This window comes from Anolis sagrei, chromosome 3 (genome assembly GCF_037176765.1).
Source record: "Anolis sagrei isolate rAnoSag1 chromosome 3, rAnoSag1.mat, whole genome shotgun sequence".
Classification (NCBI taxonomy): Eukaryota; Metazoa; Chordata; class Lepidosauria; order Squamata; family Dactyloidae; genus Anolis; species Anolis sagrei.
In genome coordinates this window covers 236,942,758-236,970,194 of record NC_090023.1, presented here as the reverse complement: position 1 = coordinate 236,970,194, position 27,437 = coordinate 236,942,758, and the positions used below count along the sequence as shown (strand labels likewise).

The window sequence follows — 27,437 nt, the reverse complement described above, 5'->3', positions numbered from 1 at the left end:
GACCCTTTGGATCTCCACTCAAGTTACATATAGATCATGATGGGTACGGGGTGGGGTTTGTGTATTGTTTTGTTGCAAAACTCATTCATAACATGAGCACTAAAAAGTGTTAGTGGTGTTTTTCAAGAAAGATTTTAAATTAAAGCATGCTTGGTTTCAGCACAGTGTTGCCATTTAGCTGGTTTGCATGGGTTTATCAGAATTGGCTGTTAGAATTGATAAGAGAAGTAAAGACTGAGAAGCTTAAAGGGAGAACCAGGATTAATGATGAGGAGGAGGAGGAAGAGAGTGAAACTGATAAAAAGAACAGAGAGTTGAGAGCAACAGATGAGAGGAAAGGACAGTCCCCTCTGGAGCCATTGGGAGGGAGCTATGGCCAGTGTGGTGGCTACTGACAGGTCCAAGGAAACATCAACCAGATGCAGAGTTGGGGGAGCAACATTGTCAGCTTCTGAGATTCCAGCAATGACACAGCATCCCCAAATGAAAGGAGATGCCAGGACACATTTATACTTGTAGGCAAATTAGATAGAACCAGAGGTTATTTTGAATAACACCACTGTTTCAGCATTACATATTCATTTCTTTTCCTCAGGGGAAGCAATTTTCAAATGCTGCTACAAGCAATATAACTTAATGAAAGTTAGTAATTGCTCTTATCAAGATCTGATTTTTTCTTCTTCCCTACAGTAAGAGAAGCAAAAAAGAAGATAAAAATGGAAAAGGTCTAAGACATTTTTCAATGAAAGTATGTGAAAAGGTGCAGTGTAAAGGAACAACATCTTATAATGAAGTTGCAGATGAATTAGTATCAGAGTTCACAAATCCTAATAATCACATAGCTACAGATTCAGTAAGTAGAAAAATAAGTAGTTTGCTTGTCTATATATCTATATACGATCGTGACCTGTTTTGACTTTTTGGTGTTAATTTTTCATTGTAATTAAAAAACCCTTATTTTGAGTTGTATCCAGTGATGATGCCGTGGCACTAGGAGAGTATGCTTATCACGGGGTTCTGATTTTCAATGATTTCCTTCCTAGTGTCTCCTGTTCCTGTAGTGAAGTTATTTCAACGATCTGTAGTGGTTAGCTCGATATCAAATATCAACCAGTATGTAATTAGTTGGGCATTCTGAGTGTCTCATAGTGTATAGTAAAAATATATAGATAAAACTGCATACTTTTGTTGCTTTTTTCATTGGCTCAAGTATTAATAATAAAATATGTAATTCTGTGTCTAAGGGTGGTGGATGTGTGTGAAATTTTCTAAGATTTAGTCCTCTTATTATTCCAAAATTTGCAGGTATCACTGGAATAATCGTGCTGGCAGTAAATTAACTTTTCTTGGTCTCTGTTCAAATCAAGCAAAACAGAGACCTTTAATGAATGATAGTTTTCTGCAGCATTATAGAAGAAATGGGATATAAAATATGCATTTTGTTTCAGGTGTGCAGTGAAAGAGGCTAATTTTGTGTAACTTGCTTCTCAGTGTGCTCGTTGGGGAAAATGCTACATTTGAAGTTATTCTGTGGAGCAAAAATGACGGACTACTTGTTAATATAAATGCCCTAAAGCAGCAATTATTCATTTTCCACTACTCTATAGAAATGTCTGGGACTGGGACTCACAGTACATTACTTAATAATTTCTGTCATATAAACTAAGGGATATAATATTATTTATTATGAAGAACATTTTATATATTATATAATGATAAAAGTTGAATAACACACCTGGAATTTCAAAATCCAAAATTGTTTACATGGATGTCTGAGATAGTGACACTTTTGCCCTCTGACAGTTCAATGTACACAAACTTTGTTTCATACACAAAAGTATTTAATATATTGTGTACAAAATTATTTTCTGGCTAGATGTATATGAAACTGAATGAGTGGCATCTCCAAGATGTTTCATTATCAGTATTTGCAAATAAAAAGGTAAAGGTAAAGGTTTTTCCTTGCCATTAAATCTAGTAGTGTCTGACTCTGGGATAGTGGTGCTCATCTCCATTTGTAAGCTGAAGAGCCAGTGTTGTCCATAGACACTTCCTAGGTCATGTGGCCGGCATGACTGCATGGAGTGCCATTACCTTCCTGCCGAAGCTGTACCTATTGATCTAGTCACATTTGCATGTTTTCGAACTGCTAGGTTGGCAGAAACTAGAACTAACCGTGGGGTCTCACTCCGCTCTCCGGATTTGCAAGTTCAGCAGCTCAGTAGTTTAACCTGCTGTGCCACTGGGTGCTCCTTTGTATTTGCAAATACAGGTATTCAAACATGTTTTTAAAAATCTAAATCCCAAGTTCTTCGGTACACAGCCTTTTTGATAAAGGATACTTGATCTGTATTCTGTCTTAATATTTTTCTTCAGCACTAGTAGCATTTGTCAGTACCTATGCTGTCATCTGAATATTATAAGTCTTACATTTAGCTGATGAGTTGTTAATAGAAAAAGATACTGTAGACTGCACCTGCAGCATGTTATAATTATGAGCCTGGATTGTTGGTGGAGAGTTAACTTGATTGATAATTAGGTCCTGGTTTAAAAAATGTCTCTATCATTGAATAAAATGTAGGTAGAGTACTGACATTCTTGATTGTTCCACGGTCTTAACCAAACAACAGAGTGCAAACCTTTGTCTTGCAATACAACAAAGTGACAAAATTTTAAAATCCACCTTTCAAATAATTGACAACTCCATATATGTATCACCATTTGTTTGCAGGCTAAACAAGACTATGTATGTTTGTGGGAAGGATGTATGTGGGAAGGAAAGACAGCTACTGTTATTTTGATGTTCCCTGTATCTTCATTTTCCATGACATTGGTTTTAAAGAGCAGTTCTAGCGTTCACAGTAATATCATACTTAAAGTGAAAAACTCAATCCATGTTCTATTTTTGATTTTCCTTGTTAGCTGACAATATATTTAACAAGGTTGCATTTTAAGCAGGCTTATGATCAGAAGAATATTAGACGGAGGGTTTATGATGCACTCAATGTGTTGATGGCAATGAACATTATTTCAAAAGAGAAAAAAGAAATCAAATGGATAGGTCTTCCTACAAACTCAGCTCAGGAATGTCAAAAGCTAGAGGTGAGTAAAGGGAGGAAAATGTGTATTGATCCCATCTCATTCTGTGTTTATCAAAAGGAGATTTGCATTCTTTTGTTTTTATGTTACTTTATATCAAAAGAGACCTATTTAGAATAACTTGTAGAATGTTGTATTTATACATAATACTAGGAAAGGTGGTGTGAGAAATTGTGTTATTAATTGCTATTATATATAAATGAAGAAAATTATAGTCGTAACATTTACAATCCATAAAACATTTTACACTTGTTTCCATAAAATTATTTCTGAAATGGCAGTTTTTTAAGCGTCAAAGTTTGCTGTTTTTATGGATATAGCACCACTGATGTACATGCTTCTGTCCAAAAATTAAAAAATAAAACAACCATGCTAAAGTAGTAAAATCTGATTTAAATTTCTGACATGTTTGATCAAAATGTTCCAAAGAGGTTGACAGATCAGATCCAAATTCAATTCTGGTTTTCATTTTGGTCCCATAAGATATAATGCACAAGGTTTGGAGATTTCTGTTGATGAGCGTGTGGATTAGCAAGCATAACAAATGAAGGCTAACACTTTCAGAAATTATTTAGATTTTATGAATATACAGCAAGTTTAAGCATGAGAATCACTGTATAGACTGTTAGATGGTTACTTTTGCCTTATGTTAAAATACTACTTAACTTCTCAATTATTGATTTGCACAGTCCATTGCTCAGACACACAAAAGGCAAAATGTTATTGTAGCATTTATATCTATATCTATATATATCATATATCTTATTGTTGCATTCATTTTAAGATGGAAAGGCAAAAACGTATAGAACGAATAAGACAAAAGAGAACTCAGCTGCAAGAGCTTCTATTGCAGGTACATTTTTTCCAAAACTGTACAGCCCACTTCTATACAAATCTGTTGTGTTATGCATAAACTGTCTTATATTAGCAGAGGATATGCTGCAATTGTTTAAGTTATATTCTGTAATGTTGCTGCCTATTTGAAATACAGCAGGGATGGACAAAGTGTAAGACACAGGTTGAACGTGGTCTTTTGAATACCTTGGTATAGCACCTCAAGCTCCCTGATCACATAAATTTCCATTTTCCATTGCAATTTTTTTTGTCTGCAAAATACCCAAAAGCTGAAAATATGGTGCTTTGTTTCTCTAGCCCCAAAACAAACAAAATGCACCTAAACTTGAACAGACTAACATTTGTAAGTAATGTAGTATCTCTTAGTATGTGCCAAAACACATTAGTGTTGTCTGCACAACATGACAGGGGATAAATGACCACCATCCCCTGCACTGTTTCCCACTTCTAAAGTATGTCCCGATTCCTAATATGCCCTTATAAGAATTCATACTGTTTTGTTGAACACAAAAGTGAACAATGAGTTCTGTGTCATGCTCTGCCTTACCTCTGCTAAGGGACATTTTCTTAATTAATTTGGGTTTAGTTGGACATTTCTACAATTCAAAAACAACTGTTGCTGGAGTACAGTATTAAAACATCAACTTTCCTAGTATCCAATGCTGCTCCTAGTACTGTTATCCATTATACATTATACTATCCATTATGAGGCCATAATGTAGGTAAATAAATATTTTACATTTAATTCTAACCATTTAAACTTCTCTCTACAGCAAATTGCTTTCAAAAACTTAGTTCAAAGAAATCAGCACAGTGAACAAAATACCCAGGGCCCTCCAGCAGTGAATTCTACAATTCAACTACCTTTTCTCATAATAAACACCAGCAAAAGAACAGTTATAGATTGCAGCATCTCTTCTGACAAGTGAGTGTTTTATACAAGCGCATGCTGGAGTGAACCTGACTTTTCATGTCTCTATGTGTGTGTGTGTGTGTGTGTGTGTAAAGTCAGGTTCATATATATATTGTTGTTTAAGACAGAATGTGGGGAATCAAAACATGTTTTTCCCTTTCTTCATTACTCTGTAATATAAAATTATACCTTTAGGTGCTGTTTTTACTGCTGTCACTATTTGCAAGAATAAACTTGTGGTACAATCCATCCTAATTCCTTCAAAGAATTAGCTCATTTCATTGTCTTAGTAATCTGATTTACATTGATGATAGCTATGAGAGGAATATGTTTTAGCAAACTGAAAGTGTAGTCACATTTTGTAAGCTTACTCAGCTGAGGAATTAGGTAACCTGTGTTCTGTGTATGCACAGTTCCTATTGTTAAGTATTCAAATATTTGATTGTGGTGCTTAGGATTTCATAATTTATAATCAGCCTTGTTGAAGGCTTTCACTGTTAAATGTCTTTATAATGAAAGTTCACTTACATACATATGTACTATGTCACCATATAAATTTTTGCACCTTGGCTACATTGTAAACTGAACATCATTTTTTCCTGAGAAGCCCCTATTTGGCTCAGAAGGCAAATAGAATTTCTGAGTATGTACAGATTCCTGAGTAGAGATATAACTCAAAAAACGAAGTAGAAGTGCTTCTTACCTTTTCTTCTTTAGCATAATAAAACTTGGTACCAGAGTTCAAAATGACATGGACAGGAGTAGGGCCCTGCCCTACAAAAAAGAACCAGCCCCACACATTTCAGCAAACGTTTTATTTAGAAGTAGCAAGTTGAACACCTTGGTCAGAGAAGCATTCCACAAATGAACAAGAAACATTTCAAACATTTTAGAAGCCACTTGAAAGCTTCTTAAAAATACATGCAGGATTAATTTTTCTTTCTTTCAACAGTGTCTACTTCTATTAAGATTCTCCTTTTGGTGGTAAAACTTATGGACCTATGCTTGGTTTTTTTATAGTAAAATATAGGTAGCTCGTGAGACAGGTTTACCTCTTCCTGCTTTTTTGTGTTCACACATTCTCAGTAAGGGATTCTGGAGGCAGAACTCACATCTATAGTGGGATCAGAAGCAGTAGAACATTTCACTGTTTATGTTAATACTATCTGATATCTCTCTAGCCCCCCTTCAACATTTTTCCAGTGTTAGTGTTTTAATCCAAATATAAATATATAAAAACGAAGGAAGAGTATGGGGGAGAGCTGGTTGGCATTAAAAGTGTTTGCAAAAAGGAGCTTCTTTGTTAGAGGCTTTGTTAACAAAGGTATGCTGATATGTAGTTTTCTAAGGGGTATGCTGCACATTGCAGAGGAAGAAGTGAGTGCATATTAAACCTGAAAGAACACAAGAGCAACGTAGAAGTTACCTAAAACATCAATGGTAATTTCTTTTTGTCCTCTCTAAACTTGTTTTTGCACTTTATTCCGAATCTTTGCTATTTTTTTGCTAGGAGTACGGAATACAGTATTTCCTCGCTACTTTGTGGTTTGCTTTTAGCGAACTTGCTGTTTTGCGGTTTTTTGAAAATATCAAAAATATTACATATTTACGTCCAGTAAAGGCCAGGGACCCCGGAAGTGCGGGCACAACAGGGAAGGCCTGCCTCCCTGGCCTCCACAGATCCTGGAAGTGCAGCGGCCTGAGGCGCAGCAGGGTGGGCCTGCCTGCCTGGCCTGCTGCTGCCTGTGTGGCTCCGGAGGCCAGGGAGGCAGGCAGGTGCCCTTGGGATGGACCGGGAGGTGGGTAAGAAAATAATATATAAAATATATAAAGTAATGTATAAATATTAAATTAATATGGCATCCCTACTTTGCGGATTTTCACTTATCATGGGTCCTGGAACGGAACCCCCGCAATACGTGAGGGAACACTGTGTCTGCATACCTTAAATTTCCTTCCTCCAGTTTTCACACCTCCTTCCTGAGTGTAATCCAACTCACAGATAAATGCTAATCAACAGCAGTTTGTAACAGTGTACTTATAAGCTGCCCAAATAACATTTGCCAAGCTTAAATCATGTAACTAAAGGGAACCGTATAAAACTTTTGCTTCAGGTGTTCTAGCAAACTAAAACATACTGAAGCCTCAATGTGATATAGGTCCAAGATGAAGATACTGTGAAAAATACTAATTCGGTTTCATTATTCTCCCACTGAGGCATTGAAACATTACTCACCTGATATTGCACTGAAAAATACTAGCAAAAAAAAACAACTCATTGTCTCAGGTGCTGTACAACTGTTTGAAGGAAGTGTAGATTGAATCAGCATTTTTGTACTCTATGAGCAATGGACCATACTTCAGAAGCGATAAATCAGCTGAATTGATTCATAGCTGCAGCTGTGCAAATGCTGTGCTTCAGTAAATTCTGTTCCAGTTATGATATTTCATAGAAAACACGAGAGCTTTGGAAAGGAAGGTTTTATTGAAGAATTGGAAGGCTTCATTAGAAAAAAGGACACCATGCAGAAATAGTAGAATATAGCTTGTCCTTCTTTGCTAGTGATTCCAGATTATATCATAGTATGTCATATTATTTGGAAGAAGGTTTCTCAGCCAGGGTTCCCTGGGGTCCTAGAGTTCCTTGTGAAGTTAACAGGCATTCCATGAGAGGTTGAGATTTTTTTTAAGAACGATAATAATTATGATGTAGAGGTTCCTTGGGACCTATAATGTTTATTCATAGGTTTCCTGAAACTTTAAAATTATTTCAGGGGTTCTTCCAAGGATAAAACATGAATTATTTGTAGTAGAAAGAGCTGTTTGCATTGTGTCGAAGTACCAATAGTTTTACAGACCACTGGTAGGGAGTGCTCCACTCTTCCATGGGGTAAAGTGGGTACCTGTTGTGAACCTATCCATTGATACTTCTAAAAACATTTTTGCATCTGCAGGATGTAGGTGGTATCTAGTTATTCTTTCTTAAATTTCCAGTCCCTTGAGACATGTCAGGCAGGTGTGAAAGCCACTAGAGATTATGAACAACTTCTTGGTATTAAAACTTGCATATGCTTGTGTCCTATGTGTAGTTTTTGCAATTATGAAATAATTGCAAAACCTGTTTTCCTATTTGCACTGTTGACTGTTTTCAGGGATCTCTTCATTTTATCTGCCACAGCTTATATGGAGGTAGAAGTAGTAATAAATCTTAGGACAGGATTTATTTTCTTTTAGAAGTTGACCAGCCAGGAGTTTGGACTGTAAAGCTTCTTGGGTTTCTATCTAATTTAAATGCCACTGAAGATATCTTTATGATGTCAAGTACAATGCAGTTGTCATAGCTGATTGAAATGATAGATCTTATATAATGATCAAATGGTGTATTTGAGCTTCTTAGTGTCTGTGGTTTTTCCTCTGTGCTTCTGTTGAAACTGAAAGAATCTGTTTCCTCTGCCTTCTAAATACACCAAGGGTCCTCAAACTAAGGCCCGGGGGCGAGATACGGCCCTCAACGGTCATTTCCCTGGCCCTCATTCAGGGTCAACCTAAGTCTGAAATGACTTGAAAGAACACAACAATAATAATCCTATCTCATCAACCAAAAGCAGGCCCACACTTCCCACTGAAATACTAATACGTTTATATTTGTTAAATTTCTTCTTCATTTCAATTATTGTATTGTTTTAAAGTGTGTTTGTACTTCAAATAAGATATGCGCAGTGTGCATAGGAATTCATTCATGCTTTTTTCAAATTATAATCTGGCCCTCCAACAGCTTGAGGGACTGCGACTCGGCCCTCTGTTTAAAAAGTCTGAGGACCTCTGAAATACACTATATCTAGCTCTGCATTGTTTATATAGGCATTGAATATTTGCCTGTTATTATGTTGGAAGCCGGCCTTCGTCCCCATGGGGAGATAGGGCAGGATACAAATGAAATTATTATTATTATTATTATTTTATTGCTGATACCATATTGTTTTTGTTGACCCTCCTTTTCCACTTACAGAGCTATTTTACTGTTTTTCTTTGAAATATGGCAAATATTCAAAAACATTTAGCCTTCTGATGCCTCAATAATGTAATTTTATTGGTATCTATTTTTATTTTGAAATTTACCAGTAGCTGCTGCATTTCCCACCCTTGGCTTACACTCGAGTCAATACGTTTTCTCAGTTTTTGCGGTAAAATTAGGGGCCTCGGCTTATATTTGGGTCAGTTTATATTCGAGTATATACGGTAATAGCCATTTCTTAATAATAAGAATTGTTTCTGGAAATACTATGTCACCCTAAAGAATAAGTCATTCTTATTCTAATCAGTTTATATTGGTCTTTCCAAAGTAAATATGAAGTACTCTTAAACTGAAATAAAGGTGGGAGGGGGATTCTGTGTTTTGGTGTAGAGCAGGTTAGATGACCTTTAAAATCCACTAAGTTTACCACAAGAACAAGTTCCGGCTTAAACAAGATTTTCCCTTAACTTTGAATCTGTTTAATGAGGGAGAAAAAATTATGGACTCCTATTGCCTTGAATGGAAAAAGTATTTTTAATTAGGAAATATTTGATCCTGCTGAGATGGCAGTTATACAAATACAATCAAGAGCTTTTGGTGAACTTAGTTATGTTTTAAATATACCTTTGGATCATGAAATAATGTTTCAAATGAATGTAACTTTGCCATTTTGTAATGTATACAGCAATTTGGAAAATGCAGGTCGCTTTTTGTAGGAAATAACCTTGCTTCTGTTTTCTTCCTCCTATAGATTTGAGTATCTTTTTAATTTTGATAATATGTTTGAAATCCATAATGACACTGAAATACTGAATCGAATGGGAATGTCATTTGGCCTAGAGGCAGGCAAATGCTCATCAAAAGACCTAAGAACAGCTAAATCACTAGTGCCTAAAGCTTTAGAAAAATATCTCACAGGTAAGGTAATTATGGTTTTTGCATATTCCTGGTTAAATTAAAAGCCTCTTATTAACAAAGTGTTATTTTTACAATGTCAGACTGTATGAGGATGGCGTTGTTGTGTGATTTATGAAAGTTGGCAGAATTGCATGTCTAGGTAGTAGCTTTAAAGTTAAGCTTCTGGAGCAAGACATTCCAGAATGAATCAAGGTGCTTGAATAGACTGCTGTTCAAAATAGGGCCATTGATAATTTAGAATAATTCTTTTGATGGAAACTTTCTCAGTCTGATGACAGGTACTTGCAACACAGTAAAGCTCACTGAACTCCATTTTACCACCTTAGCAAAAATGATTTCATGCACCAAAACCAGGTTTACAATGCCAATGAATTAGAATAGTAACAATGTCATTTAAAGGGATCAGGTCATGCACAACTATTTTTCATTAGGAAACATGAATGAATTCTGTTATTCCTTTCTCATTTGAAACTACAAGGCTGTTTATTGCTTGTTGTATGGCTGAGTTTTTATGAATTCCATAGTGTGGTTGTTCGTTTTGTTGTTGCTGTTGGAACTTAAGAATGGCCGGATGCTTCTAAGGTGAAAGACAATTGCTTTTTCATTAAGATTTGTGTGCTGCTCTGTGTCTCGTATTTCTGTCCCTGTGTCTAGATGCCCTAAACATACTGGGATTGTGTCCTTCATTGTTGTTTTTTCTGGCAGGAAAGTGGTGTAGGTGAAGTTTCTGCTTGAACATGTAATGAGGGAACGGAGGTCAGAGGACAACCTCTGTGGGAACTGCCAAGCCCCATTAATTAGAGACTTCCAAAAAAAAATGCCAAGACAACGGAATCAGACATGAAAATTAAACCCAGCCTGTTTTGGAATCTCTTAGGAGTAAAATAAAAATGCTTGCACTGGGTTTAAAAAGTCATGTCTGGTTCCTGAAATTTGCCCACATGGCAGGAGATACTTCATATGGACATGTTTAAAAAAAATCAAATCCTGGTCAAGACAGGAACAACTCTCACCAAATTCCAAGTTTTTGGGCCAGTCTCACCACAGGTTTGTATGAGTATTTCTGTAGCTCACTACAGAGTGCATTGGAACCTATATCTTGTAACATGTATTAACCATTGTTGCCCTACACCACCTGAACTAGATCTGGTACTGAGATACCCTTAGCAGTTGCTGTCATCCTTCAGGGATATTAAGCCACGTGAACTTGTCATATATAGTATATTAAAACTTCATTGATTCTCTTCCTGCTCAAATAGTTTGATTTATTTATCCAGATTGGCTAATAGACAGTGGAACATGCCATATATTATTAATTAGTGATTGTAACTGCCTTCCTTACATACAAATGTAGGATGTTTCAAAATGATGGAACCAATTTCGAAGCAGTAGATTTCACAGTGGCAACATGTTGTCATTATACAAACAGCTACAAATGATTTAATGAGCTATAAAGTTTTACTAAGTATTTTGTGAATGCTCTAACTTCCTCCAATGTGGTGTACAAATATCGAGAGTCTTACTGAACTGCAGAACACAGAACGCCTTATGTAAAGGAGTCACCATCTTGAGAATGACTGAGGCTAGGGAATGTTTATGTGCTGGGAAAGGCACCTAGTGCTTATCATTTGAATCTCTTTGCCCCACCCTATCAAGTGGTAAGAGTTTCATTTATGGGCAGAGGTACAGCGATTTCAAATTGGGTCCATTTTCTTGGAAACAGTCACAGATTTGGTATGACATTTCCAAACAAGCCCTGAATACACATGCTCAATTTAATGTTGATTTGTTTTATGTTTGTTTTGCTCAAAGAACAAGGAAATGGAAGATGTTGACCTGTCTTTATGCACACTATTTCAGAGATTATCCGTTTTCATAATAATAACTATATAATATGAAGCACAGGCTAGATTGATCTAGTTTTCGTTGTTTCAGAAATCGTGTGCCTGTGATATTTTAGTGTAAATGTTTCTAGGAAGAGGATAGATGGCCATTAATTGCTTTTGGAAATTTCTAGCTTCTATCTGTTTCCTTGACATAATCTTTATTTCACATTTTCATGGCTGCTTAGTTTTAAAAACCATAGCTCATGTGCATGACATTTTAACAGCTGTCCAAGAAAAACACCATGTTTTTAACCTATGACTTAAGTGAGGTGCTGATAACCCTTGTCTGAACCTGCAAGGGATTTATCTCTCAATCTAGGCAATCCATTTTTAAACACTGATGAGTAAACAAGCTTCCAATTTTGATCTCTGTCTGAGTAAAGCTGCCCATGTGGCACAGCACAGGGCCTGTTTGAAGTGAACAATGATTGCATAGAGTGGACAACTAAACTGTGAAAATTGAAAGCTAGGATGTGATATGTTTTCTTATGGAGATGCTACACAAGTGGAGAAACGTATTGTAATAATATAATAATATGATTTGTTTGGATCTAACTAGGATCTGAATAGCTAAAATATGAAATGCATTTCTCAGGTGTGAAGAATAAACCTTCGATTTTGTGAATACTGGGTGCATGCCTTATGTATAAGAACAGTCCTCTTTTGGATGGGCTTCTTCAGTGTGTTGTGAAAGGGTTAATGAGCCAGTACAGCCATATTATTTTTGTTTTCTGTGTGCGTGTATATACTGACTACACCTTGTTGTCTCCTATTTAGGCCACTAAAATCCCATTCAAGAAAATGGAAAAGTCTAGTTTGTAAAATAAGATACCTTAAAGTTGAATGTTCCTTCTCATGAAACAGCCAGACTGGATTAGACCTGTGCAAGTCGTCCATTGTGGAAGATTTTTTAAAACTTTCCAGATTGCTTCCATTTTATCATGTTATTGAATAGCAGGGATCAGGAATACAATAAGTGAACTTTTAATTTCTATTTCATAAGGGTGAAGCTGCATCCTCTCCAAATCTCATTTATCTTTTGAAGGGCAATGCCCCATATTTCTACACATGATAAGGAAGGTGCATATAAATAGAGATCAACAAACTGCTATTTATGAGATGGAAGCAGTCCTTAGTGCTCAATTGTAAAGAGAAACTGGAGCCAATACATTACTAAAGAATCGCAGGATGACATATAAAGGTCCTATACAGTGTTGTGCTAGGACCTGTACTATTCAATTTTTTTGGAAATTGAAGTGATAATCTTGAAAAAGAATATTTCAGTCCCTCAAAAAATGCACTTCCTTCCCGGATTGCTTTAAAATAGATGAATCTTGAAGTCTTCTGGGGATGGAGTTCTTCATTTTGGAACCACAGGTTGTAATACAGTGGTTCTCAACCTGTGGGTCCCCAGATGTTTTGGCCTTCAACTCCCAGAAATCCTAACATCTGGTAAACTGGCTGGAGTTCTGGGAGTTGTAGGCCAAAACACCTGGGGACCCACAGGTTGAGAACCACTGCTGTAATGTAATGCTGTGTAATGTCCACCTTTGTTGTGGACAGACTAGCATTTGTTTAATGCAGGTAACATATCAAGCTCAAGAAGATGGGAGATGATATAGTCCCAGCTCACAATGTAAATACCCAAGTTTGTAGTGTGTTGCCAAAGGACATGAAAGGGGGGAAAGGGTAGAAAAAGACATAAAGCAACAGAGACTGCTGCAGTTTCAAAAGTGTTGGCAGAACTTCCTCCATCCTTAGAGGGTCAAATAAAAGCAGGCTTTTTAGGACATGAAACTTGTTACATGGGCTCTTGAAAGAAGAAAAAATGATTACATATATGTTTCAGATCAGAAAGAATATTAAACATTTGCTATTTTGTTTTTATGCCATAATAATTTAAGGGGCAGATGCTGTGTGTTAGACTGTGATTGACTTCATGCTTTCTTTTAGATATGTCTACAGGAATTTGTTGGGTGAACCAGGAATTAGTTTTAGATTCAGCTCAATCAGGTTCTACTTTGGGCACAGCTGGGGATTCCACAGTTTTAAAGTCAAGGTAAATAAAATTTGAAAATATTACTTCAATCTTAAAAAAAATCTGAAATGTTCTTGCGGAAAAGCCAGCCCAAGCACTATTTTTTCTTCCTAAACCCTGAAATATAGTTATTGAACTGCTACTGTACAAAACCAGAACTGAAGTTGGAAAAGTTATCTTTTGAACTACAGAATCCTCCATGCAACTCTGCTGTTGAAGAAAGTCTGGGAGTTGTAGTAATTCAAACAGCAACATTTCCAAACTCTTGAATAAGACATTCTCATACTGATTACTTTATGGTTTAGTCTCCAGATTCAATTTAATGGTCGTGAATGTTTATTTTTAAGCTGGTATGTTTCAGATTGTTGGGAGTGGAAATATTTATAGCCATCTCTTCTAACTCAATGAAATGTTTATTGATATTTTAGGAGCATCTCTTTGTTGTATCTATCCATTGATTTTTATTTATTTTTTTAGCATTTACCCTGTTTCCCAAAAAATAAGGCAGTGTCTTATATTATTTTTTGCTCCCAGAGATATGCTAGGTCTTATTTTCAGGGAATGTCTTATTTTTCTATGAAGAATTCACATTTATTGTTGAACAAAAAAAATGAACATTTATTATATACAGTACAGTAGTTGTCATCACAAACCAGAAAAGCAGACACCCCCTAAAAAATCAAAGTTACACAGTGGTTGCCTAACTCAACACAGGGTCACAAAAAAATAAGGTCTGTAAGGTACCTTCTCCCATACACTGTCTGGAGCAGGCCCGTAGCCAGGATTTCAATTCGGGGGGAGGGGGGAGCTGAGTTTAGTTCGGGGGGGGAGGGCTGAGTCTGAGTGAAAAGGGGTCTACCCTAGCAAACCTTTCGTATTGTCACCCCAATACCCCCATGCATATGGGATATATTGAGTTTGGTGATCAGATCATGATATGAATAAACATAACAGTTTAAATAATGCACCAGTAAGGCCTTCACGCGGACCACCATGAGAATTTCGGGGGGGGGGGGGGAGGGCTGAAGCCCCCAAAGCCGCCCCCCCCCCCCCCCCCCCGCTACATGCCTGGTCTGGAGGCTGTAATGCTCTCCCACAGCAGTTCCTGGACCACTTGTACAGCAGGGATGGTATTGCAGCTTCTGGCCATCGGGGGAACAAACAAAAACTTTGCTAAGTATTACTTTTGGGGAAGCCTTATATTTAGCAATTCAGCAAAATCTTTGCTGTATCTTATTTTTGGGGAAACGCAGTAATGAGGCTCCAAAATATGGTAACTCCCATTTCCTCAGAGAAAGACAAAGGCAACCTTCCTTTGAACAAATCTTGGCAAAAAATTCCCATGATAGGTTAACCTTAGTCATACTGTATGTCAGAAATTGCTTGAGGGCACATGGTAGCAGCACATTTTTTAAAATAAACCTCTTCCTCCCTCCCTCTCTCTCTCTCTATATATATATTATATATATATAAACCAATAATTTTTTTCTCATGTTGTTTTTTCAGTAGTGCAAATCCGGGGCTATGTCTGGATGCTGAAGTGGGCTTAGCAGCAGAACAACTTCTAATTCACAGCAGCCAGCAGTCCAGCAGTGCAACGTCCCATTACTCAGAATCATGTGGTGAAACTCCTTGCTCCTTCAGTGATGAGGAGGACTCATCTTCACCACAATAAAGACTCACCAAGGGAAATGTGCTCTTGTGCACTAGTCATGTGAGCTTACATTCTGTATGTAACCTCTTCTAAATTTTGTCTTTGCCCTCTGTACTTTGGTGAAGTTTGGAAAAGGTTTATGCACAGAGACAAGAGAACTGCAGGAGCAGTGTAGTGTTACAGGGTGGGTAAAGAACATGATTGCGTGTTCGAACCTTGGCACATATTAGAAAACATGGGTGACTCTAAATAAGTTAATGGATTATTTTGTGTTAATGCTGTCTGTACCTGTATCCAGTTCGAAAGGATAATATGGAGTTCCTCCTCCTCTCCAGTGCGCTGGACATAGAGATACATCAGACTGAGGTGCAACAATGACAGGCTTTATTTGCCACCAGGACATCTAATTACAAGGCGAACCTATGTGCATGCACTGCTGCTTATATTAAATAGAGAGCCAGCAGCTAAGTGCTTACATCTCCATGCTGTAATCCTGGTTGAGAGTCTGCCTATTGAGGAAGGAGCTTCTTACAAGGTCTGGCATGGGAAGTGGAGTCCAGAGGGAGGAAGGGCACAATTCTGCTTGTTGTATTGAAGGACAGTTCTTCGACATGCTCACTGTGTCAGATTTCAGAAGTCTTTTTCTTCTGGAAAATCGCATATTTAAAGCCACCATGTGTAAAGAAATTATAGTAAAGGTGTACTGATGTAGGTTTTGGTCTAACCCAAGGGTTTTGGTCTAACCCAAGCGTGGGCAAATTTCAGCCCTCCAGGTGTTTTGGACTTCCAACTCCCACAATTCTGTTCAAAACTTCTGGAGGGCTGAAGTTTGCCCATGCCAGGTCTAACCTGCTTGCTAAATACAGACATGATATAAACTCATAGTGGCAAAAGGTTTGCGCTTAAAGTCCTCCATTTTAACTTTTCTAAATTTAGCACTTGTTTTTTCTCAAAGTTATCTTTCCCCCTTCTACAATCCGTGATTGAAGTTGAGATACTGTATTTTCTGAAGTTGCTAGTTTGTAAAGTGAAAAATAAAAAATATTGAGGAAGTTTTGAAAAAAAAATAGCAATACTAAATAGTAATTTTTTAATTGATCTAGATTATTTCCAATGTTTATAAACTAAAAAGCAGGATGGGAAAAGTCTAAATTGTAACCTGTTTTTCCTCAGAAGACTTTTTGCATAAACTCTTACATTTCAATCAAATTCATGTAATTTTAGTTAACAGATAAGGAAATGTAAAAGTCATTTTTGCTTTATAATAATGTTATGCTGCACTCATGGACTATAACAGATATTTAATTAGAACTGTCTTCAGAGGACTAAAAGGGAAAAAATTGAAACTCTTTAAACTCAGGTTTTTAAAAACTAATCTATAAAGCCATAATAGTTTGTTGATAAATGCGAATCTTGCAGTGCTGTTAAGGAAACTCATGTTTCAACAGTAGTAGCATGGATAGAAAGATAGCACTGTTTACTATAATAAATATTATTCACTAAGGAACAATTTTACTTTTACCTTCTCTAAATTAAGCAAGTTTAAGTGTTAGGATATAGTTTAGGATATGTTAAAGCAATACCTTCATCTGCTGTTAGAAATGGTGGGAGTTGAAGTCCAAAACACCTGGAGGGCTGAAGTTTGCCCATGCCTGATCTAGAGTTTTAATTGATTGGGCCTTACTATCCAAAAAAAGGAGATCCTTAGCCCCTTGATCAATAAGCAGGAAGAAATGGTACAATAAAACCCAGGTCACTTTCATCTTCAACTTTTAATTCGTTGTTTCAAAAATCTGCTAAATAGGGGAATATGCTCAGGAATATTTTAACTTTGGTGGTTCTGAAGTAGAAACATTTGCTATGACAAATTATCTTAGAGTACACTTTTTAAAACTAGAGAATAATTAAGAGCAGACTGCTGTACTATGCTGTGAATCTTGTTTTAATACTGTTGAGTTGGAAATGAGATTTAGTTTTGATTTTTAGAAATCTCCACTGCCAATTACCTGATTCTCCAGCGTTGTATGAGTATTTTGACAGACCGCTGTGGGTGTATAAACAATACCAGGCCTCGGGATGTATTCTTTAACAATAATAAAGTTACATTTATTTTTAAATATATTCCTTTTGAACTCTAGTATAGGAAAGTGGTTGAATTTACTGGAAATTTCAATCATTTTAAAAATGAAATAGGACAATCAGATCAGTATAGTTGCTCACAAGTTCTTCTCTGCCTGTGTGATATTTTTCTATATGGCCCCAGAAAATAAGAGCAATTGCTCTTAACGGGGCTTTTAACTTGGACCATTATTGGATATATTTGTTTTGCTTTTATGGGAAATTTTAATTCTTGATTTTCTCAAAGTCTTTGAATCAAACAATCTTACTATACTAATTCTCATTATTGTAACTCAATATTGTCTCTAGAGCTAAAAGTATAACTCAAGAAGTATTGACAGAGAATTAGGAAGAATTCTTGGCACTAGTTCTATAAACCACACAGTAAAGACAGATAATCATTTCCTATGTTCACATTAGAAAAACTTGCCTCAGTATTAAGATCTATTTTTTCTCTTATAAGAAATACTTTATGGTCTCCTCCCTGTAATGAAGAGACCATAACCAACCTTCTGTTTTTCAGACACAGAAGCATCCATGTCTTTACCAACCTTGATAGTGTAATTTCTCCATAGTGAATGACCTAAAGGTTTGTGTATATGTTACTCATCACTTAGACACTCCTTGGAATTCTGGAAATACGGAATTTATCACATAATTGTGACAATTTGTATCACTAGCTGCTGTATACTACAGGCATGATATCTTAAGTGATCTTTGTATGAGCTGGAGACATGTAACCAACCTCTGCAACAGGACACTTTATTCTGTAAGTCAGAAATCAGAAGATGTAATGTTCCATGAAGTAACTAGCTATTTTTAGATCCTGCTTTAATGTTATGATTTTGGGAAGAGGATGCTGGATTGTTATTTTATGATTTGGGGATAATTTTAATTTTTAAGGCTACACATTATATATGCAATTTGTCTGGTGAGTTAGTGTGAAAGTGTGGTTGTATTCCATATAAAGGCAGAAATCAGACACAAAATTTGCATATACTTTTATGTTGAGACTGTTGCAATTAGAAATAAAACAACTTTGATCAAAGTTGTAAATTGTTACTTTGTAGTATCATACATTTTATAAATAAATACCTGTTATTTTTATGGGAATTTTATATAAGAACCTGTTTTATGTATATTTAAAATGATCCAGTATTTTATTAAAATCCTACAAGCGAGGATTGTGCAGAATAAAGCAAGTATTTGCATTTGATTGAATCAAAAAAGCATGCATACTCTCAAGAAAAAATAATATCCAGCTGTTTGTGACCTGAAAAGTAAAGCTAAACTGTAGAACAGAATAAAATCATTTCAAGGCGACTGGGGTTACTTTTGTTTTTAAGCAAAATACTGTGGCAGAGGAAAGCTGTCAAAGGTTAGTGTTCATTGCATGTGTTCTCCATTTCAGAAAATGTATCTTACAGAGTAAACTGCAGGGGAAACAGGGTCAAGTCAAGCTGATGTTTTCAAAATAAATATAAAACATGACTAATTTCAGCGCTTGGTAGGGTCTAGCACAATATCCAGTTGATTTTCTTGTTTCTTAACTACACTGTGTGTTTCTTCCCTGTCCTCCTGCAGACCATTTTACATATTCCTGGCAATTCAAATACTGGAAATTGCATTTTTTTTTACAGCATAGTCATAATGTTGTTTACTTGGAAGCTGAGTCCCACAGAGATCAATGGGATTTGCTCCCAAAATGAATGTGCATGGAATTTCAGCCAACATAACCTTATCAATTAGGAAATTATCCAATTATATCTTAAGCAAAGTTAGTAATGATTGTGTGTGTGCCTTCAAATCATTTGTCATGTCACCCCATGAATTTCATAGGATTTTTCTTAGGCAAGGAATACTCAGAGGTGCCTTTGCTCTTAATTACAAATAAATCCATTAATTATAGTTCGTTACCTTTGGTGAGAAAGGAGAAACAAAGTTACATTTCAAAAATAATGTAAGTAGGAGTACTTTGTTGTTATAAAGTAAGGTGTTTATTGCAACATGTTGATTTTCCTTTTGTAAGCTTTGCTGTTTTGAGAACAGCATGAATGTGTAACTTGCATCTCAGAGGTTTTTGCATCTTATGCTAAAATGTACTAAAATGGCTGCAGATCTGAATCTTTTATCTGCCTCATGCATACTGATAGGATGGTGTTATCTTTATTTTTAAAACAATGGTTTGGAAACAATAACAGATATGACAGCATGGTTTTGTTGTCTTGTTCTCCTTAACTTTGTGAACTTTGCTTTCGATGTGCTAATGCATCATATTGCTTTTATCAGTGAAGTAGAATGCAGCCAGATGAGTAGACAGACATCAACAAACTTGGTATTTAAAAGGCAAGCAACTGAGTCCTGCCCAGTATCTTGATCCGCAGCAGGCAAGAAAAAAAGAGTACGTCCTTGGAAATAAGATGTAGTTTTCCCTTCAGCCTCTTCTTGTCTTGCTGCAGCTCTCAGCCTCAAAGGAAGGCAAAGTCAACCCCCTTCTGGGCAAACCTTGCCAAGAAAAACCTGTCATAGGGTTGCCTTAGGGTCCTCCATAAGTCAGAGATGACATGAATGCATACAACAACAACAAAACAGCATTTTACAGGAAGCTGAAAATATAGAAATAAATACAGGATATAGTCCATTCTTCCTTCTCATATGCATTTGTTTAGACTTTTCTCAAAACTGTAGTTGTCTCATTGGCAGTTTGAGTAAGGAGCCCCCGGTGGCTCAATGGGTTACACTGCTGAGCTGCTGAACTTGCTGAACGAAAGGGGAGCAGGGTGAGTTCCCACTGTTAGCTCCAACTTCTGCCAATCTGGCAGTTTGAAAACATGCAAATGTAAGTAGATAAATAGGTACTGCTCTGGTAGGAAGGTAACGGCACTCCATGCAGTCATGCTGGCCACATGACCTTGGAGGTGTCTACGGACAACGCTGGCACTTTGGCTTAGAAATGGAGATAAGCACTAACCCCCTGAGTCGGACATGACTAGACTTAATGTCAAGGGGAAACCTTTACCTTTACCCTAATTAGGATTTCCCACAGTAGGAATATTGGCTTGCTTCATTGACCATCTGATGTTGTAGTACAAGAAGAGCTCAGAGGAAGTTTACTTTATGTAGAAAAAAAACTGATTTAATCCTATGGATTGAATAGGCCTTGGTCTTTGTCTGATCTTGATTAGATGGCTAGAAGGATGTACCAGAGCTGTGATGAAAGGTTCCTTTTCATGAGAAGCCTGAGAGTCTTAATCTTGACCAACAAATTAGTAACTCTCTTTATGCAAAGTATTTGTCCAAAGACACTGTGTTCTCTATTCATTTTTAGTAATAGAGGCAATATAACATATTTGTTTTGTTGATATTATTACTAGTTAGAGGAGTAGAGATGAGTTTTGTCATTCAAAGAAAAGTGAAGATCGGAAAAAGTCAAAACAGGAAAAATGGCATTATTCATTAAACTCTGCTTCAACCCTACATGTTGGATAAAGAGCCATGTTTGAACAATGTCTTCTTTGTAAGTATTGTTGAAGCCAGGCACTGGGAAAGGCTGTGTTAATTAAAAATACCAGTGTTTGTTCAACCGCCGAAATACTGAGCATGATATGTGTAGGTTGTTCCTCAGGACATGCTCTAACTCCCATGCTCTAACTTGTGAAACATTCCTTTAATTCTTGTGTTGTAAAGAAAGTTATTTGCCTATTCCTGCTTAGACTTCTACGATACATTTGTTTTATTAGGTTACTTCTCTACATAGGTTAGATTTACAGATTTTATAAGCAACCCTTTTCCTCCTCTCCTGCCTGCCTGGGATTCTTTAATAAGTTGCTCTTGTTTTTTTCGCCCATTATTTTGTTCTCTTGTGTGTAGACTCACTGAACAAGAACACAATTCAAGTGACCTTGAAAATCTTTGCCAAACTCTCAGAAGCATCCCAAATGAATTATAGTAATCACTAATTCTTCATATATCCCATATCACATGATCTCAAGGCAGGTCCTGAATTCAGAACAGAAGCATGTTGGCAGCCAATGCAGTTGCTTTATGACCGTTGTTCTAGGCTGAACTATCTTCAAGAGCAGTCTTTGGAGTGCTTTACAATAGTCTTATCAAGAAATTATTGTTGCAAATACTAAAAGTACTTGGTTGTCCATATCCAGGAAAGGCTATTGCTGTAAACAAGTTGAGGTGGCAGACCTGGGCTTCCAAGGCCAAAGATGGATCCAGACGTACTCCCAGGCCAAATGCCTGCTGTCTCTATCTATAGTCCAACAGCATCCAAAACGGCAATGTCTTCTGCACTGTGGCTATAATGGCAATGGGTTTGTAATCTATCTGTTTCAAAGCACAACTGAATGTGCTGGTTATGATCAAAACAGCTTTTATAAAGCCAGAGTCCAGCAATAATAAGTTATTTTTGTGTAACTAAATGCATTCTGATCCAGAAATAGTGCATGGTTTCTGGGAACAAATTAGTTGTATTTCCTTGCCTTAAGGAATGGCAAAGATATCTTGCCAAGCAATACTATACCAGCTTTGCTTTTAAAAGCTTTCCTTCTACATTTTGCTGGGGTTTTAAGTGAATATTTCAAGCAGCAAACACATATACCAGATAGCCCTAAAAATCAGTTATCCTATTCAGATTACAATCCAAGAAAGTGAAGGCACAGGATATGAGTCAGAAGATCTAGTTCTATTTCTGTTTTTGAAATCTTTTGCCACTTATTTTGAATACCACCACTCAACAATACATAGGCACAGGCAGGTTGGGACAGTTATCATAGCCTCTAGCATGGGCAAGATAATTATATGTGAATAAGTAGGTACCGTAAAGGTGTGTATTTCCTGGAACGTTCTGAAGTCAGTACCAGTGTAAGACTTGCTTTAAGCCCTGATGCCAGAGACCAATGCCCCAACCTGTAGACATAGTTTTGGCTTGTAGTACTCTACAATTACTCAAGTATACTCTAATTAAGAAGTCAAAATTATTGCATTGAGAGAGAGGGAGAGGTATTTATTACAGTAATCATACAGAAACTGTGTTAATTTTTTGTTATAAGAAAATGTACTGCTAAAAGTGCATATTGTTTTCGTAAATACATATCATTTTCATCCTTCCTGTCTAAATAAAAACATGCAACAATCAAATTATCTTTTCCCAAATCTCGTTCATGGATGTTATATGGACTTCCTTAGTTTCAACTCCTGGTTTTGTCTGATTTGATTTTTAGCTTCAGTTTTGTCTACCTTTGCATCCTGATAGATTTGTGTGCTTCTATGAACCAAGAAGCTATGCTATCAGTAGCACTGCTGCTGGTAGTACCTCCTGTGTTAGATGGGCTTTTGTAGAGGAGCCAGACTAAATGTGCCAAACACTGACCTGGGAGTCACAGTGGTGACAACTGATAAAGGATCTCTCATAGACAACAGCCATGACATTTTTGTGATTGTGTGCCTTCAAGTCGTTTCCAATTTATGTTGGGGGTTTTGTGGCAAGATTAGTTCAGAGGTGATTTGCCTTTGTCTTCCTCTGAAGCTGAGTTTGACCTGCCCAAGATCTCAGCTGAGGCCTGAATGGGGATTTGAACTGTCATACTCCAGTGTTAAAACTACTACACCACCCTGACTATTTAGCTCACTCTAAAAGAGTTAACATTGCATAGAAGGCACTAGTGAACCACTTCTGAATATCCTTTACCATGAAAACCCAATTTTGAGACAATCCAAAGTTAATTAAGAGACTGCTGGAAGATGAGACTCCTGGGTCAGAAGGCACTCAACCAGCTGCTGGAGGACCAGTATGAAGGCATAGCATTGTTCCTAATGACACAACTAGATTCAAGTCAAAAGGATTTGTAGCTGCTGATGTGCTCAGATGTGAAATAGACGTCCAAAGCTGCCAAACATAGATAACATGAAGAGCTTGAAATAAAACCAGAGGAAAGTACTTTATAAAACAAGAAAAAGAACATGCAAAAATTGCAATATCTGTTGTAAGCAAGTTAAAGTGGCCAGGAATGGAACGTTTTCGATTAGATAATTACTCAGGACATGTAAATTCCCAAAAAGCAAGGTGACATTACTAAAGGGAGAGTTAGAAAAGGCAATCAAGAAATATAATGCAAAGTTCAACTAAATATTGGTAAGAGTGCAGGAAAAAGCCATCATGTATATGTGGGAAACAGAGCAGAACCAAACATTGTTGGAGCATTCAGCCTAGAATGAAGAAACAAAGCAGGAGAGTAATTTTTTGGATATTGAGAGGTCAACAATTTGAGGCTTGTGCGTAGGGACAAAGAGAACTCTTGTAATGATCAGTGCAAAGAAACAGAAGAAGAAAACAAAACAAACAAGGTAGAAAAACAGTCGTTTTGCAAAAGATTTCAGAAACAAAGTTAATCTTAAGAGGCTTAAGAGAACCTGGGTAAATGGAAACTGTGGGTAAATGGAAACTGTGGCAAAAAGAGATTTCATGGCTGCTTGGTGGCAGCGAAAGTAGAAAGGTAATCATGCCGAGGCTTTTGGAACTACTAATCGGGACAATGCAACATATCGGGGACTCAAAGTTCTCAAAATGCCTTGGTTTCAGTTTCCAAATCACCACTGGGTTTTTTTCTTTCTTTATGCTGGAATTATTAACTAAATTGTCCATTGCTGCCAGATGTTATGAGGGAGGATGGGGTTTTTTTTGGCTTCATAGTTGCTTTAATAAGGAGATTTATAGGAATGATGAGTCACTGACATAGTCTTTATGCTCCAAGCTGAAATTTGACAGTAGCCTAAGAGGAGAAGCAGAGCTTTATTATATTTACAATTACTTTCTCGTCTGATTATCGTAACTGGGATATGAGAACCATGATCATTAAGGCTTCCAGAGACAACCGGAATATTTTTTGCTTTTAATGTGTGCTAGCGGTGTGGTGCTTTGAAAGAGAAAGACTGGATATAAGTATTTTAAATAAGCTTTTGCTAATGCAGTTATGTCAGAGAATTATCTTTCCTTTCCAGTTCTTGAGTGCATTTAGGTCAGATCCAACTTATGGCAACCTTGTCATGAGGACAGTGATTCAGAGGAAGGTTGCCATTGCCTTCTTCTAAGGCTGAGAGTGTGAGTTCTCAAGGGAATCTGATGAGCTATCTTGGCTAAAGGGGTATTCAAACCTCCCAGAATCCTAAGCCCATCACCCAAAACTACTACACTTCACAAGCTCTAGTGCTTCAACGTGGCTGGTGTCCAGAATTCATTTGAAAGGTAACTTTGTGTAGAGAGATGTACAGTAGCTGAACCTGCCTCTTATCAGGGTATGGATCACAGTGGCTAGTACCTGTGAAACAAGCAGCAGGTATGAGTTTGCTGTTATTCTTTGGCTTTAAATCAACTCCAACTTGGAGTATCCTAAGGTTATATTGGAAATATTTCTTCGGAAGTTTGCCACCGGTTCCTTCTAAGACTGAGAGTGTGATCCACGACCTCTAGTTTGTTTCCAAGGGCTGGGTAAGGATTTGAATCCTAGTCTTCCAGAAATTTAGTTTACCTTTCAAAGTATTATATTATGCATAATTGATAACAAGAACTTTCCAGCACCTGCTTCTCCACGAGTCTCCTTCCTTTATTTAGGAAACACATCACCTAGAATCCTGACTTTGGAAGAATCCATACTGCAGTGAAAAGGAAAGACAAGAGAATTCTAATAACATTATATACCAGGCAGACATATTAGAAGAGCAGATCCATGACCATGTGAGACAATGTGGGGTAAGGGGCTGTTTCTTGTGCAAGTCACTAAGATTGTGCAAACCAATTCAGTCAACGAGGTTGCAATGCCCCTCCAAAAAGGATAGATAGAAAACCTGTCATACATAAATTGAGTCTTGCTAGGGTAAATCAAGGCAAGGGCCTTTAATTACACCAAGTAGGGCTTATAGCCTTAGAGTGGATTCTGTTCTGCTTTAGCTGCAATTGCATTTCTATTTGTCAAAATACATCTGTCACATGCATAAAAGGGCCCATGGCAGTTTCAAGCAATGGCACACATTACATAACTTTTAACCTGGATTTCATTGCCTTGTTACTTAGGGTTTTTTTTTAAAATGGGGGGACAGGGTTGGTTACAAATCAGATTGTACTAAACTGCTACATTTCATTTGACATACTATTCAATATGGAATAAATAAAATAGAGATGCACATATTAAACTTTTTTTCACAGGTTTTATTGAACTTGATAATAAATGGAAATCCTTTTGTAACATGGAGTAAAAATACTCTTTTAAGGTGTTTGTCTCCTCAGCGAACATCTTAGACCTTCACCAACAAGATACCTGATGAGACAAAATCTCATCAGAGCCACAGTTGATCCAGGCTGAAGACAGGAAAAGGCAGGTGAAAAGTAGTAGCAAGCCCACTTTCTGCTTTGCACAGAACCATTTCATAGGGGTACAATATTCAGTGTGAAATCAGTTCCTACAGGAGGAGCACAGATAGGGAGGTTCTCCAGACTGAATCACTCCGTGGCAGAAGACTCAAAGAGGCAGACTCTAATACAAGAATGTACAACTCTTTTCTGCTTTGGCAAAACTCCCAGTCTATACTCTGCAAGACCAAATAGGCCATAAGAACAAAGCTTAGTCATGCTTTCAAGTTTTCTTGTTTGCAGTGATCAGTTTATATTCAAAGATTCAAGGATGGAGACAAGCAAATCACTATGCATTAGTTATCTTATCATTTGGAGCAAGCACAGATTTCAGACAAAAAGGGTGGGAGAAAAGGAAGAGTGAATCTTGAGAGCTTTTGATCTCATTATTTGGTAGCATTCAGAGGGTAGCTGTGTGTCCTTATTTAAGGAACGCATGGACAAACTTCAGACCTGTAGATTCTAGTTTGTTGGTCTATATCAGGCCTACGGGCCGGATATGGCCCTCCACGGCCATTTACCCACCCCCACCCTAAACTTTAGACTTAGTCATCCTCAGTCTGAAAGAACTTGAAGGCACATAACAACAATCCTAATTAACTTGAAGATCTCAGCCAAAAGCAGGCCCACACTTCCTATTAAACTACTGGCAAGTTTATGTTGGATAAAGTCCTTTATTTTAAATATTGTATTGTTCTTTCGTGTTTTCTGAACTACAAATAAGGTATGTGCAGTGTTGCATAGGAATTTGTTCATTTTAAAAAAAAAAACATAGTTCCTCAGACTTTTGGAGGTGGGGGGCTGGACGATGAACCAGCCCTCAGCTGTAAAAGTTTGAGTACCCCTGGTCTATACTAAAAAAAATCCCGAAGATCCACCACTCCAAATCCAGTGCTAAACAGTAGTCATCGGGGAAATCACTGTACTGATTAAGGAACTCTTAAGAACATCTAAAGCCCAGAAATCTGATTGATCCTTGCTAACATTTTTATGCACAATTGCCACTAGTTTAGTGGAGACTGAGTGGTGGCCTAAGACAATTTGCTACCTCAGGCACAACATCAAATGCCACCTCTTTCCCCTGCTTGAAAGTGTGTAGTACACAAGGTAGGTCAGGTTATTCTGCATTTGAGGCACATGTCTCACAAGTGTTAGGCTCCCCATTCCTGGGATTGTGGGAGCGGTGATAAATGACCCATTAATCAAGTCAGCATATTTTTATGGCATCCAGATTCAGTTGCCTGAAATGGCAGCTCCATTCTGTCTAAAAAATGGGTGCCTCAGAAATGAATGACACCATAATTGACAAGACACCTTCACAGAAAACACTAAATATAAATATCATTGGCATAAATCTGGATTTAATATTTAGAACAATCTCATAGAAGTCAATGTGATAGGAATTACTAGAACTCAAAAGAACTGGATGTGAAATTATGAGTCCTACTGGATACAGTATTATTATGAATTTAAAAAATATATAAACATTTATTACTGTCTAAGTCATGAGTAGGCAAAGTGCAGCCTG

At 37.0% G+C, this 27,437-nt stretch overlaps 1 protein-coding gene across 3 annotated transcripts in view; it reads left to right on the top strand.

The window, feature by feature from the left end:
• TFDP2 (transcription factor Dp-2) overlaps positions 1–18,819 on the top strand; it is a 33,356-nt gene extending 14,537 nt beyond the window's left edge. For 2 of the 3 annotated variants that reach the window (XM_067465981.1, XM_067465979.1), the window contains 7 exons: positions 691–853; positions 2,956–3,102; positions 3,884–3,952; positions 4,728–4,879; positions 9,634–9,800; positions 13,640–13,745; positions 15,231–18,819. In XM_067465981.1, coding sequence (XP_067322082.1) covers positions 691–853; positions 2,956–3,102; positions 3,884–3,952; positions 4,728–4,879; positions 9,634–9,800; positions 13,640–13,745; positions 15,231–15,399 — 973 coding nt within the window. In that variant the 3' untranslated portion in view covers positions 15,400–18,819. The remainder of the gene's footprint in view (positions 1–690; positions 854–2,955; positions 3,103–3,883; positions 3,953–4,727; positions 4,880–9,633; positions 9,801–13,639; positions 13,746–15,230) is intronic. The other variant, XM_067465980.1, reaches the window with a different exon arrangement.
• Positions 18,820–27,437: the final 8,618 nt, after the last annotated feature.